This window comes from Choristoneura fumiferana, chromosome 18, assembly GCF_025370935.1.
Source record: "Choristoneura fumiferana chromosome 18, NRCan_CFum_1, whole genome shotgun sequence".
Lineage (NCBI taxonomy): Eukaryota > Metazoa > Arthropoda > Insecta > Lepidoptera > Tortricidae > Choristoneura > Choristoneura fumiferana.
This window is the reverse complement of record NC_133489.1, coordinates 16,746,472-16,762,492: the sequence shown is the minus strand read 5'-3', so window position 1 is coordinate 16,762,492 and position 16,021 is coordinate 16,746,472. Positions and strand designations below refer to the sequence as shown.

The window sequence follows — 16,021 nt, the reverse complement described above, 5'->3', positions numbered from 1 at the left end:
TTAGTCACTGGTCCTGCCTGTAAAGACTGCTACATCAGAAAATTAAACGTTTTGCTCATACCGGGGTAGTGATGTGGACATGCTGCTGAGGGTCATGCTCTTATCTTACAGGAAGTGAGACCAGTGCTTTGAGGATTATGGAAACTAGTCCACTTCATACTTATTACGTAAGCTGATTTAGTAAAATATTTCGAAAGACAACGTCTTTAAAAGCCATTGGCAAGTGGTGTATGTGGCGGGATTACGCGTCTGGCCGTGAAATGAAGCACCAAAAACGTGAGATTGAGACGTAGTGGGTTTGCTACGATACGAGGGAATCGTGTTGTAATCAGGGTTGCCGTATTTGGTACCTGCAGGGCTACTACGAAACTCGAAACTTGAAGTTCGTATCGTACCGTCCCCCTCGTTCTCGTATTAAATAGTATAAGTGTCAGAGGGATCACACGACCCGAACCTCGAGTTTCGAGTTTCGTAGTAGCCCTGCTGAATGAAGGGTCTGCGCTGTGGTGGTGCAGTGCGGCGTACGCGCCACGTGGGCCGCGCGCGGGGCGCGGGGCCACGCGGGCGCATTCCGGCCGTGACGTCACGCCCACCCAGCGCGCTCGACATTCACCGCGCCCGCACACTATACGGACTGTTCTGTCTCTCGTTGTACCTATCTTCTATTAAAATATTGTTGCCGTATTTATTTGTTGATGTTGCCGCGGTAAGCTGGGAGCGTAATACAGTTCAGCGAACTCGTCCGCTCCCGCACATATCTCATACGGTACTGATTGAAAATGCCTTTGGTGCTGTCAGGTTTTTGCGGATTTCGCGGGGGTGTAATGTAGCAGTGGCGACTCCTGTCCTCGGCTTACGTTAAGTCACGTCATGGTAATTTAATGAAGCGCGACTGAACTGTTTTACGATACTCGAGCTAGCTTTGAGCACCTTTGATAACTTTTTCGTTAGGTACGTTGCTTAGCCAGGGTGATAGTTGTAGGGTTTACAGGCACTTCGAAACTGTAGGTACCTATTTCGATACTGCTAGATCAGAGCAAATGTTAATGTTAAGTAGATGACATATTTGTTAAGTAACGTTATCTATCATCCAGTGGTCACCTCTACATACAAACATATACAGATAAAAAAAGTTTACCTCTGTATATTTATATTAATATAGAAAGTGATGTCAACTGCAATATATATAACATAGCAAGGAAGTGTTTCTCGTATCTGTTGTACTCTCTTAATTTTGCTATGAAATTTACTAACTTGCAAATTTTTAATAGTAGAATACGATAACATATTTTATAATAAGTTGATTTGAAATATTGTAGCCGTTACCCGCGACTCCGTCCGCGAATTCGGTTTTCACTATCCCGCAGGAACTATGCAATTTTCCGAGGTAAATACAATCCTATGTCCTTTGAAGTCCTTTCCCGGGACGCAAACTATCTGTATATCGAATTTCATGTAAATCGGTTCAGCAGTTTAAACGTAACTTACCATTAGATTTTCCAAAATCAATTATACCTAATTATATACGGCAAGGCGCTGTTGTAAATAACTAATACTAGCCGTGGCGTCGATATTATGGTTTTTTATGTAAAGAGATGATAGTTTATAAGTTAACTTTAGCTTGCCAAAGACTGATAAATTCATCAGAAAGCAAAAAATTAATCTTCTCGCAATGGCATAAGTTTCAATTAGCTTTACTATTTAATAGCTAGTAGGCTTAGGATCTGTTTAACCACCTATTGATAAATTTTAGCCTAACATATAAATGATATGCCGTCTCTGTTTATTCGGACAAAACCAACAGAGACGGTATCATAGTTATCTGTCACATAAAATTTATCAATGAGCGGTGAAACAGGCCCTTCGGTTGAAAAGGTTAAAGGTACCTACCCCGGTTCACCTTAATTTGTATTCGCGCGTGTTATCTCAAGTTCAACTGCTTAACCTTTTCGCCGTCACGTCAAATACAAAAGACATCACCCATACGCCAGGCTTCTATTGCCTTAAATTGAACCTTAAACACAATTGAACGAAAGTTGCTTTTGCATTGACGTAATGGACGTATATATTATAGGTCGTTGGCGTGGAACCTACGGTGCGTATATGTTTATGAGTCTTTGGCGTCGAAAAGGTTAAATATAAATTCCTGCTCTTGCCTTCACAAATAACATTTCAAAATCTCTTTCGTCATCAAGTTTAGATGAACCAAACATACCATTAGGTACCACATACGAGTAACCAAGCTTTTTTTAGAAGTCGAAAGTGCTTAGTGCTTAATCCAGCGACATAATGCAGGTAAGGTAGAAATTAAAAGATCTAATCTTGGCTATTAGTTTTTAATTGATTTACTTGCCGCACATCTCATCGCAGTTCAATTATATATTACAAAAATTAATAGAAAAAGATAAATTTAGGTGACATTTGGTAATTTTTTTTAAATCACAACCAACCGAATTTTTTAATTCGAATGTTGTAATAATGTATCGCTTTTTATTTGCAAAAATACTGCACAAATTAAAATTACGACTACCTACTTGAAAAAATATTACAGCTGTAATTTTCTATGATACTTATTTATAGTAAGTAATACCTGTGTTTTAAATTCGCAGCAATTTTTATCTCTATGTAAAGGTTTGTTTTCAGGTGCAATTTTGCTATGTTAAAATTTTACAAACACCCGACACGTGAAACTACAAAATCACATGTTAACCTTTCCTTACTCCTTAAAATATTATAAATGCGAAAGTAACTCTGTCTGGCTCTTTCTGTCTGTTACCAATTCACGCTTAAACTGCTAAACCGATTTAAGATTAAATTTGGCATAGAGATAATTAAATTTGAGACATTCGAAAAGGACATAAATATGATAATTTAATCCCGGAAAATTGCCATGGAAAAGCGATAAATGAATTTATGGCAGACGAAATCGCGAGCAAAGATTGATTAAATCTAAAGCAATAGGTAGAAAACATTCATTCTTGCATTAAAACTATTAAAAGTAAGAGTTAAGTACACAAAACATACCATCATAATAACGACTTTACTGATTCATGAGCAAGAAAAAAGGGACGGACTGAGCGACACGCGATACAACGGCGCACGTACTAGCGGGGCATGTGAACATTGTTACAAAAAGTGTTTCTTCCAATCAGTCTTATCAAACAATAATGATTGATATAATAATGGTATTGCTAAAAAAGTCACACATTTGGAATACAAACTTTTTTGCTGAGTGCACAGTCAAAATGAAAGATAAGATTACTTACCCACTCAATTGCTTTTGGTAATAGAGCTACATGTCAACGCTCTTATTTTTTTTTTTATTTCTTATTTTGTTATACAAATAGAGTTCAACTCAAAATTCGAAGCAAGAGGTGGAACTTTAATAAGTTCAAACGCGAAGTAAAAGTGACAATTTAGTGAAGTATAAACATATTGACCTCGACTGTACTTAAATTGTTGTTATCCACCAAACAACATATCCGTATCCAACTTAAAATCAATAAGATCGCGGGAAATTTGTACAATGAAAGCTTATATTTAACTAACCAACTATTGTTTTTAAATTATGCAATACCTAGGTGCATTAGATTACAAAATTATTGTAAGCGTGTCCGATCACTGGTTACTCCACCTGCAACAGTAAGCATACAGCGCGTTCTGTGGATTTTGCTCTATGTAAATATGTATGAAGTGAACTAAAACAATTACTTTGCTTCGTGTCAGTACTTAATCACGAAAAACTTTTTCACGAAAACTTTTTCACGAACGACTTTATCACGAAAACTGAATCATGAATAGACTAATTATATCACGAATAGACTTTATCACGAAAACTATATCACGAAAAGACTTTGTCACGAATAGACTTTATCACGAAAACTTTATCACGAATATGTCATTACTTTTTGGATTCAAGATGGCGGATGACATTTCAAGCCCGGGAATCGTCATGGATGTCGCTTTCGACTAATTTGGCAGCGTTAAATGCGAATCTGATATTACTTTTTGGATCCAAGATGGCGGATGACATATCGAGGCAGGAAAATGTCATAGTTTTTGACTAATTTAGCAGCGTTCAGCGTAAATTTAACATTACTTTTTGTTCCAAGAAAAAAAATCATTCGTCCATATAAAACAGTTGACAAATGAATCATTTGCGTAAAATATTTTGAAAACAAAAAAAAAATTACTATTCAAGGATTCGAACTCGGCGCCTCGTGCAGCGTAGTCCACGCACCTTGATCTACGGACGGAGTGTCGAAATAAACCATCTTTTTTAAATAAAATAAGTTTGTAACAAAAAAAAAGTTTTTTTTGTGATAGAGCAACAAATTAGCGATTTTCGGATATTTTCCTTTCCTTGGGCTGAACATAACACCTTCCTTCTTGCCAAATTTCATGATTCTAGGTCTACGGGAAGCACGCTTAGGTTTGATTCCACTGCGAAATGTATGAAAAATTAATGTAAAAGCTTTATTTTTTTACAACCTCAAAGGGCCGCAGACATAATTATTAGGTGTTAATTTCAACTTCATACCTCCACGCGTTCCCGAGAAAAAGGTCTTGACAGACAGACGGACAACAAAGTGGTCCTATACGGGTTTCGTTTTTCCTTTTTTAGGTACGGAACCCTAAAAAGTAACAATTTTTGAATTTAAAGACTTAAGTAATTGTAACATTTGTGGTATAGGCATAGGGGCCAGGTCAGTTTAATTATAACTTCGATGTGTTAGGCCTCTGCAGTACGGCGAACGCTCGCACATTGCCCTCGTCTAGGCTTGCCTTGGCCTTGCGCTTGCACATGTGTTATGACAACAGTGGCGTCATTATAACGTGACACTTCATTCATGATTACTGAGCGAGTAGTTTGAGTTTACTAGTTTTTCTAATTGCCTATTGAATGAACCTACACTTAATCAGTCAATTTTTTATCACGTTTTAGATTCTTCTGAATTACCGTCTGTTTTAATATTTACTTGCATACCTTTATTTAAGTTTTTTTATTTCTTGCTTTTTCATTGAAATAAAATATATGTATATCGGTAATTTTATTAAATACTAATTTTAGTATTATTATGTTATAATAATAACAACGTTACTATAATAGGTATGTCGATCTCTTAACTTTACTCGCGTCACGGTCACGAAGGCATCGTACACGCCCAGGATAGGGTTCAGTAGCCATTACGAAAAAATCAAATAATATTTTTCTTAGGATTTCGTATTGTGTACTGAATCTTCCAAATTTAGGTATATTTTATACCTTAGGCTGCTATATTTACTTCAACTACTAATGATTCTCAAGCAATTCTTAATATAATAAGTTAATGTGTCTAGTCTACTCCAATAATTATTCGTGATAGACTTTTATTTTCTTTAAAAACCGTTAATAAACATTACTTCGTTTTTAAAGAATATAAAAGTCTATCACGAATAATTATTGGAGTAGACACATTAACTTATATATTCAGAAGAGTTCTATCAGACCACATTTTTAATTTCATTCAATTTTTATGAAATAATCGAGAAAACTAACAAAAATGCAACGTGGCCAGCTCAGCAGGTATAAACGCTTTTAACAATTTTCTCTACTAATTGGAAAATCGTTGACCTTGGCTTTTTTTTGGTAAAACATGTTGAGATAAGTAAATGTCAAAGATAAATGTGTCTGTGTTTAAACACAGAACCATATTTTTAAACTTGTCTAATATTATACCAAAAAATCAAATTACCTATTTAATTGCAATTTTTCAAATACCCCAAAAAACAGTCCCCTGACATGTCCCCAACCCTTTTTTTTGTTGTATTTGTTTGTTTCGTGTGTCTTTGTGAATGTGAATAGGTAAATGTCTTCTTTCTTTCTTTTTCTTTTTTTAACTTAAAAAGATGGTTACCTACATCATTGATGATAATATTGATAATAAAGTAGTATTTCAATTCATAAATGCCGCATGTAATTTTATATTTTTTTATTTATCAAAATTGTCCCAAGAGTACCTACAAAAAAAAACTTTTAACATAAAGTAAAACGGTCTCCAAAAAAATAACAAAATAACAAAAAATGGGGCCGACTACAAAACCCTTGAAAATATTTTTCTAGGTACCTACTAGATCGAAGTCGTTGCCTCAGCACGAGTCAGAAGGAGTGAAACGATAGTTGTCTACCTCACCTACATACTATGGGTACTATATTCACAGAAGAAAGCAATGAACGAAGACAACAAACTGACAACATTTTTCGAGCAACCGTTCGTCGCCGTTGTTTAGCGTCGAAGCAAAGTCGGGGTGCCATTAGCCCGCCGGATGGCGTAATCGTGCGCTCAACACGGACGTCGCCGATTGAGTTATTATTATGTAATTAGTAAGCGGTCCGAGATTCGGGCCTGCGGAGCCCTGCGAGGCGCCACGGGAGCGCCGCCGCGGGCCGACGCTCATTAATCACAATTAACTCTGAAATTATTTCAAGTTTAAAAGTTTCATGTTATTACGTCTGCCGCCAATGATACCCCTATGAAGGAAAGATTAAAAAAATTAGTCTGTCATCTAAAAAAGTCAAAAATACATGCACGGTCATAATTAAGTACTTATTTATTCCTATACCTAACTCAGCTTTGTTTTCCTTTTTAAATGCCTACTGTGTAGTGCAAAGCGCAGCCGTCGCCACGGGTACGATCGACTACGATTGTTGAAAGTATGCCCACCTTCCTCCCACGGACTGCACAGTCGAGGAAACTGCGAATCAGGTATCCTTTGTGCTACTAATATCGTGTTGACATCCATACATCTGCAAAGATTAACAAAATTGATTCTGAAAAGTTTCCACCTTGGTTTTGTACTATTACTTATTCTGTGCCTTGGTACAGTCGTAAACAACTACGGAGTACCATTTCAAAAACATCAAAAAGTTGTACATAGTGACGCTGCGTTCGAACGTTAGTTCATACGTTTCCGTACTGCATAAAACTATCGCTCTATCGGAAGTCGTGACCATCCGCGCCATAGTCATAAAAAGCACTTAACCGAAAAGTTCTTACGTTACCAAAATCGCTCTTTTATCGCGTTTTACGTTAGTTCAATATCGCGCGCGCGCGTGACGCGTCCGCGTTATACCCGCTCTATCGCCGGAGTCCGTAGTCTCTACCTTTAACTCGCAATGGCGAACTGCATAGATGTGTTCCACTGTTAAGATCAGCGTGTTTCTCCGGTTCGCTCAGTCCGTTACCTTCTGGGCAATAAGCATTTTAGTGGCAAGCGGGTAATAAGGATGTAGTCAGTGGTCGTGATTTTATCAGTTCTGTGCCTAACCTAGTTAGAATTTCAAATTCAATAGCAAAATGTATTCTACTCAACCAAATTAATCTAATGAATTACCAATAATTCATTTAGGCAACGACGCAAACCGTACAAGCATAAAGCCTTTTGCAACAATTTGAGCGAGAACTGTTCAAACATAATAATATAGAACCAACTAGGTAGGTACTCGTACAACCTACCAAAGGCGTAGTGTTGTAGCATAATTATGCCCACTGGGTTGCCTTACGTTAATAATAACAATATATAGCAAACTTGTGTTCCTGCACTAACTGAAATGTTGCATCCGACGACAAAGATATACATCTACCTCACTCACTTCATCATCAGCCGTAAGACGTTCACAAAGACGTTGCTGAACAAATCCTTCCCTTTAGAATACTTACCGCAATGAAGGACAACTCCACTTGCATCCGCTAATTGCCCCATAACTCTCACGATGTCGTCAGTCCATCTAATAGGAGGCATGCCAACGCCTCCCGCTAAATGCGAACGCCTCGTTACTGCATACATCAATTTTAATCAAGTCAACTGTTTATTACAAATATCAAAAAGTAACCTAAGTTTCATTAGTTGCTTCTAATGGAAGCAACTGGAGGTCCATGGAGGTCCTATGTCTAACAGTGGACGTCCTACGGCTGATATGGTATGATGACGATGATGAACGTTCATTTGTGTGCAGGGTAACATCGAAGGCGGGCGCACCTCGCTCTGGATCCGCGCCTGGCTGCAAGAGCAGCTGTTTGTGCTCGGCTGCTTCCTGCAGGGCGACGCGGGCAAGGTCCTCTTCGTGGCCATCCTGGTCCTGTCCACCTTCTGCGTCGGCCTCAAGTCCGCGCAGATACACTCCAGAGTCGATCAGCTCTGGGTTCAAGGTAAAAGATACACCTCGTTTTCGTTGTTTCAAACTATATCTAACTGGCCCTATATTACGAAGTGCCAAATTTGAACTTCGAATTTCCTTCCCGCTGGCGCTAAGGGTCGCTATTATTTAATACGAAAGTGAGAGGGACGGTACGACATGAACTTCGATTTTCTAATTTTGTAGTAGCCCCGCTGTTCCTATTCCTTATTTTCACTAATCGAATCAATCTACGTATCAAATATCTGACGTTAACTGAGGTATCCTGTTTTTTTACCTCAGTAAAATTACTACCTACCTTAGAAAAAGTATAGTCGCATCAGTCACATCACAACTTGACTTTCGATTGCTTTAGTTAAGTATTTTCTTTACGCCAAATCACTGGGGTAGTGCAACTACTAGGCATTTCAGCGCAAACTACTCGTAGGTACGTACTTCCTGTCTTTCTTTAAATGTACGCACCTTGTACGCGCTCATATTTCGTGTTTAAAAAGATTCATAAGAAAAGAGCATGTTGAGCAGAGTTGCACATACGAGTAATCTACCAAATGTAAACGTGACCGGCAATAAAGCTCAACATACTAATACTACGCCTACTCGTCCTTATCGTCCTTTCGAACTAAAACCCAACGCTGCATAACTAGGAATATTTTCATCAATTAAATCCTCACCACACCTGCGATCGGCACGATAACTTTATTCTCCAAGTTTCCTTACACATTAAAAAACCAAAAGCATCAAGATAAACACATTGTGCGCAATGTACCCGAGAATACCAATAGGTCCGCCGAGGCTTGTTCAAGCCGCTTCCGCCGACGTGCAGGGCATAATGCAACCTTAATGCAACCTGCAGGCAGCCCTATACGCCCTCGAATATAAATGCGCCCATCAACATCCAGTATTAATGCATTCATCATCCAGATTACAATTTAAACGTCCGGTGCGGTGTGGTCGATGTATCGAATTAGCGTTGCATCGATTATATTCAAATGCGCGGTGTGCGCGAATTCGGTAATGCGACGACACTTAGCAACATTGAACTGACTTTGTCGCTTTCATTGCTTATTGTGTGTTCTCTGCCGTGATTGTAAGTAGCTTCTTCTATTGTTTGAAAAATTTGGGTAAGTACCTAATACTTACCTATTTTTTCAATTCTTGCCTACTGTGGCCATGGCAACCAAACACTGGCATCCACATAATAACTGATTGTAAAATAAAGTTTACCGTAAAATTTCACACGGGTTTTTTCTCAATAAAACAGACGGGAGGGGACTAGCACATTTGGCCAACTCTACCCCCCACTTCTGCAGCCCTTGGTCAGTTTATCATCTGAATCCTAACGCGGCCAAAAAACCATCATTTTATTGGAAATTTATAACCATATAACTGGATTTATTGTAATTTGGTCGAAGATCAAATTAATGGTCGTTTCACGGAGCCAGTTCGACAGTATTTATTGCTGATTTCCATTTCTTAACATTTTTATTGCGTACTTAAATACTTACTCCTACCTAATTAGAACAAACAATTGCTAAAAAAACTCTTAACCAGTCGTTAAGTGAATAATGTTACTACGAGCACAGAATAAGTAATTGCTACGGACAGACGATAACGGTTTATGAGTTCAATAACAAACTGTAGATAAGGTAACTAATTGTGTTCTTTAAGTAACCAGAGTTACTAAAATAGAGTACCTGCATTAATAGACATTTCACATAAAACTGATAAGACTTAACCAATATGAAAATATGTATGTATAATCGAATTGCCGTATTCATTTTCTGTCTTAATTTTTTAAACCGATTCAGTTCTGCTTCTCAGGAAAATACTGACAGGATGCGTATTTCCTATGCGGGCCCTTCAATTTGTTCCCGGACTTAATGTTAACGATAAATGGAATTATCACGCTTCGTTTAATCGCAGCGTTTTCTATACTCAATCGTTTTGTTAGTAAATGGAAAGATATACTTAGCTTACTCTACATACAAAATTGCCTATATCACTGCATGCATTTGAGGACATGTTTTCCAAAACAACTGTATGTACGTATTTGGATTTATGTCGGTGAATACAGTAATTACATGTATGAGAACAAGTATTTGTAAAAAAAAAATAAACTGTTTCACGGGACAAGCTGGATTTAGAAGCCATTATTTCGATGGACTAAGTATTTAATAATTTATTTTTGCTTATGCTCGTTAAACCTGTGATTAAACTGTTTACACTTTCACTGCAACCTGCTACAGCTTAAGTAGCACATATTTAGCACTAAAATTGCAGTAGGAGTACAAAACTGAAGACCACAGTACGGAAATAAAAGGTCGCATAGAACAGGCCCGACAGCCTTTGGTAGGATGTCTCATCTTCTTTGCAACCGGAATCTCAAACTTTCCACAAGATGTCGCTTAGTGCGTTGTTATGTTTTTTCCGTTTTTCTGTATGGAGTGGAAGCTTGGACGTTGACCCAAACCATGTGCAAGAGGTTGGAAGCAATACAATACAAGGCCGCAGACCACCTGGCCACGTACACGTACCTCCTGGTTAAGAAACCTTAGAGACAGGTTCGGGATGAGTACCAGATCCCTCTTTCGAGCGGCAGTCTTTAAAGTAAGGATAGCCCTAATGATCGCCGACCTCCGATAGGAGAGGGCATCGGAAGAAGAAGAAGTACAAAACTGTGTACTTATCTTATAACATGATAAGTTGGAAAATGATGTCAGTGAATTGTTCATGAAAAGTTCACCAAATACATTTTATATTGAAATCATAACCGAAAGACCCTTACTGATGAAAACAGAAGAAGGAGAAACGTTAGCATTCTATTGTTTCTATAGTGAAATATTATTGACAAACACGTTCAATAGTTCTGGCTCGGCACACAAGACACTGTCCTTGAAGGCCGACTGATAGTAAACAACCGGTATCTTTTTTTATTGCCCGAATTCTTTGTATCTGGGTGGTCTAACAGTGTTTTATGATGCCTACATTAACAAAGTTGAAACGTACCCTATAATTAGGTAAACATGTTAAAATTTAATACAAAACAACAGTCGCTGGCTAGTGTCAACGACCCGTTTCATCTGATAAAAGTAGCTAGAAATATGTTATTCTTCCCAACTGTTCGGAATGCTGAACTCCTTCGGCAGGCTTGTAGTTAAACCACTTATACCTACCTATCACGTTTGATTAATTTGTGTACCTATAATATAATATAGCGTATTATTGATTTTCCGCTATACCTACAATACTGCTGTGAACCAATGTATAAGGTGTACTTGATATTGTACCTATGTGTAGAACATATTTATTTATTTCTTTCGACTGTATTAAGAACGCTCATAGCACCTAACTACTTGATTTCCTCTAGCGAGTTCCGTAAACTCACGTGGTTTATAAATATATTAACTCATAGGTACATATACTAATACTCTCTTCCACAATAAAATGAAGAAACTTAAATCGACATTTATATTAAATCCTTTGCTACCGTTCTAACAATACATATTATTGAAAGCCTTATCGCGGAACAAAGCCGCCTCTGTTAAACAATGCCGAAGCCCTTGGAGTCGTCTAACAACTTAATTAGGTGGCCCGGGCCGCCCGTAAATATCCCCACATGAAATTACGACCAATAATAAAACTAAAAAAATGTATAACATTTCTATTGACTCACAAAAAACGAGGTATCCGATTGTCCAGTCCGCTTTTGTGTGAAGACGTCGTGCTGTGGCTCGGGTTGTTCCCCGCTCGCCTCAGGGGGGCTACTACGAAATTCTAAAATCGAAGTTCGTATCGTACCGTCCCTCTCACTCTCGTTTTAAATAATATTAGCGTCAGCGGGACGGCAAGATACGAAGATCGAATTTTGCACTTTATAGTATAGGGCCAGCGCGGCGTTCTTGGAATTTCCTTTACGAAACTGCGGAGCGACTGTGATGGCTCAATTGGGAGCGCAGCAGGCGCGTCAAGCGGGGATACCATACCCACCATGGAGAATGGGAATATTATGTGCGGAACGTGACGGGTCTTACGGTATTCTATAGCAGGTAGATAATTGAGGACGCTGGGCCAACAGCAATTGCACAAGTTATAAATAAACGGATTTTAAAATTAAAATTAGAAAGATAAAAACCTAAGATGTTTCATAGAATATCAGAATGTACCTAAGTACCTGTTTTTGGCTATGCTATGCTTCGTCACATACGTATAACTTGTAAAATTAGGTTATAAATTTCTATGGCACCATTCATTGATAATTTCCAGTTATTTTATGTAACAAAAATACAAAACGCCGTCTTTGTTTATTCGAATAACACGAATAACATAAACAAAGGCGGCATCACATATTTGTCACATTGATGCCAGACAATTACCAGAGAGTAGTGAGACAGGCCTTTTTTGGACGCAAAGAATATCCATAAAAAATTATATAACCAAATACTTAGGTTACAAAATCTTGTTGCTCTGTAAACTTTTTTCCTGGCATAGCAATGCACAATGCACCGATGAGAAGTTTCAAAAGTTGCGAAACTTTCAACGTGAGAAGTTCTCGATAACTTCTGAGAATGTTCTCGGGAACAAGATTTATCTCCTGGCGTGTGTTTATTTATTTTTTTATACATTTTGACATTAGGTATGTATACTCAATACAATTTATTCATGTAAAATACAATATAAGTACAATACAATTTTTGCTGTAAAAACGCGAAAATACAGAAACCAGTGTAAGTTGACCTTTGCATAAGAATAATTACTACGGCAGAAGAGGTCATTATAATATTTGCAGTTGTCTTATCTGTACCAGTACCATGAGTTTACAGTGACCGTACTCGATAGCGACGGCGTAAATTATTTGTATGGAGAATTGTACAGCGCCTCTACAAATAAATTACGCCGTCGCTATCGAGTACGGTCACTGTAAACTCCCGGACGGCCTAGTGGTTAGAGAACCTACCTGAGGTCCCGAGTTCGATTCCCGGCAGGGGCAGATATATTTGTATGAATAATACGAATGTTTGTTCTCGGATCTTGGAGGTTTAATAATGTATTTAAGTATGTATTTATCTGCATATATAAGTATGTTTATCCGTTGCCATAGTACCATAGTAGTATCCATAGTACAAGTTTGGCTTAGTTTGCGACTAGATCTATTAGGTCTAGGTCTAGGTTTATTATGCACATTTAAACTTTACTGTAAGAAAATTTTCTTTTTTTAACCGACTTCAAAAAAGGAGGAGGTTATCAATTCGGTTGTATGTTTTTTTTTATGTTTGTTACCTCAGAACTCCGTCATTTATGAACCGATGTGAAATCTTTTTTTGCGTTCGTCTAGGAATGTCTTCAATTAGGTCCGATAAGCACCAAATCAGGATCTGATGAGGATCTTAAGGAAATCGAGGGAACTCTTCAAATGTTGTTGGGAAACCTATATAAGGGATATAAGTATTTACGTTAACATTAACTCGTGCATTTGCTCTTGAAAATCATCATTTGGTGAAGTGGAACTGATGATGAAGGAAGACCACAGTTGACCATCGGAGTTACTACTCGATAAAAAGTATTTCACGGGTTAAATTTTCATTACTTTGACACAGTTGCTAAGCAATTTATGCTCCTCGTAATGCATATGGTAAAACGGGTGGTGAGGTGAAACACCAGGACAGGACTCCTTAATACTCGTAATGAACGTCTCTGCATCGGAAAAAGCAATCTTACGTAAAAGGTGACGAGCAGTTATTAAACTATTGTATCTTAGATTATAAACACTAAAAAGAGTGAAAAAAAATATAACAAAAAGTTGAACAGACTACAAAAAACTGAAAATATATTTTTTTTAAACAAGTTTCATGTTGCCAGAATGTTTCCAGACCTTTTTCGAGAACGTTTCCCTGTTTTGGAAATGCTCTGCAACTTGTACATTGCTAGGCATACCATTATAATATTTATTCTACCTAAGAAAGTTACATAAATGCCACATGAGACTTGAAGATGTTGTAGAAGTTGCGCAACTACCATAAGGAACTACAACTTGTTTATCAGCATGGCGTTATGGATCAGCGTCTGCGTCCAAGCAAAGGTTTGTTTATTCCGCCATCAGTCTATTGTTGGCTAATTTGCATAGAGGGCGCGGGCGGCAGACCACACGGGCTCGGCGCTGCGCGTATGGGTGGCCGCGTCTTAGGCCAGGGTCCGGCCATCGGGTGTATTACCTTAAGTAAGGACTGAAGGTCCCCCCAAACCTATCGACGCTGAATCGGCTTTAGCCGGTCAAAAAAGACGTCGATCGGTTCGGCCGACGCGATTCAACGTTTACCGACGGGAAAACGTCTTTTTCGCCTTTTTTGCGTCGGTTTAAGCCGATTCCGCGTTGATAGATGTGGGGAGACCCTAACTTGCACAAAAGCTATTTCAATGTCCGTTAAAAACCGTTCAAGTTTCACAAATTTATATCCATTTATTTACTCATACGATAGAATTTATAAACCGCGGCCCTTTTCATTGGGCGCTGCTGGATTTTTTTTCGTTGTTCGGTTGATGATAAGACGGATGGAACTAATGAAATTCCGTGTTTGTTTAACCGTTTTACATACATTTCATATTTTAGTTACATAATTTCTTAACAGATGGTGTGAGATGTACTAATTTTGTAGTTCTGTTTTACAACCTCTATATAGATGGTGCTAGTTGCACACATTTTATATATTTTTAGTTTAATTTCCACCCGTAAGATGTCACTATCAAGTGCAGTCCCCATTCTACATCACGCTTTTAAGATTTTTCTTGTTTTCATGGCATGACCGACGAAGGTCTTCGTTTTTTATCCTCATAATCCTAGTAATCCACAGTACTGTATCTTCTTAATTTAGCAGTATTAAAGTGAAGTGATTCAGAAGACAGTGGTATTATTTCTTGGGACCTTGTGACGTTAACAGTGTTTCTGTTACAAATGCAACACTATACGCAGCATTTTTGTGCCTTGACAATGAACTTTATGGCGGTTTCAATTGGCGGCTTTATTACAATTTAACTAGTTCATAGAACATGCGTAGAGTTTCTAGAGAAATGTTAGTAGGAAAGGAATCGCTCACCATGGGGTGTGTGGTTGTTGTTGATATTATCGTAGAAAACTTTCAACAATAAGTATTGTTGTTGTTTCTTTAAAAAAATATGGCTCTGTCCATCGGAGGACAATTTTGCCAGTGTCTAGTAGTTTTTGCCGTTGTACGGTAAAAAATTCTAGAAAACGAAATATGAGAGGTAATGGTGGATGAACGATGACAGCGCGAATCTTGATTTATTTATTATCAATAAGTATTGTATTTTTCAAAAATCCACATTGGCATTTATCGTATGACGCAGCATATCCTACAACCGGACCATAGACTACATGCGCAAACGCACGCAGCCCCTCTCACCCCGCGCGGCGCTATTCCCCGCGACGGACGTCATTCGCTCATTCATTGCGATCGTCCGCCGATCGTATGCTACTTCGCCGACTACAAAATGTCATTACCGCTCTCCGCACGTACCAGCATAGCATGCAATAAAATATCAAGATCCATTCCATCGGATAACCGCGCCTGTACAGATCCGTCGCGGTTCTCCTACGATGATCTTCAATGAGAATAAGCATATTTTTGAGTTTACTACGGTAATTTCATTGACCAACACTGCGCTACTTGAGACAACCGTATCGTGACCTACCAGACGTTAAAACGGAAACAACGTCATAACTTTTCAATGCACTTCCTTACGTTCCTCATTTAATTTAATTACTAATGCATATCATGTGCAATCAAGTGACAAAGCATCAGAAAACTACTGCCATAAAATCTTCAAGGGTTA

The 16,021-nt window shown here is 38.2% G+C and overlaps 1 protein-coding gene across 1 annotated transcript in view; it reads left to right on the top strand.

The window, feature by feature from the left end:
• The window catches only part of ptc (protein patched), a 41,755-nt gene that overhangs the window by 12,557 nt on the left and 13,177 nt on the right, over window positions 1–16,021 (top strand). The window contains exon 2 of the mRNA XM_074102059.1: window positions 7,997–8,189. Within this exon, the coding sequence (XP_073958160.1) occupies window positions 7,997–8,189 (193 nt within the window). The remainder of the gene's footprint in view (window positions 1–7,996; window positions 8,190–16,021) is intronic.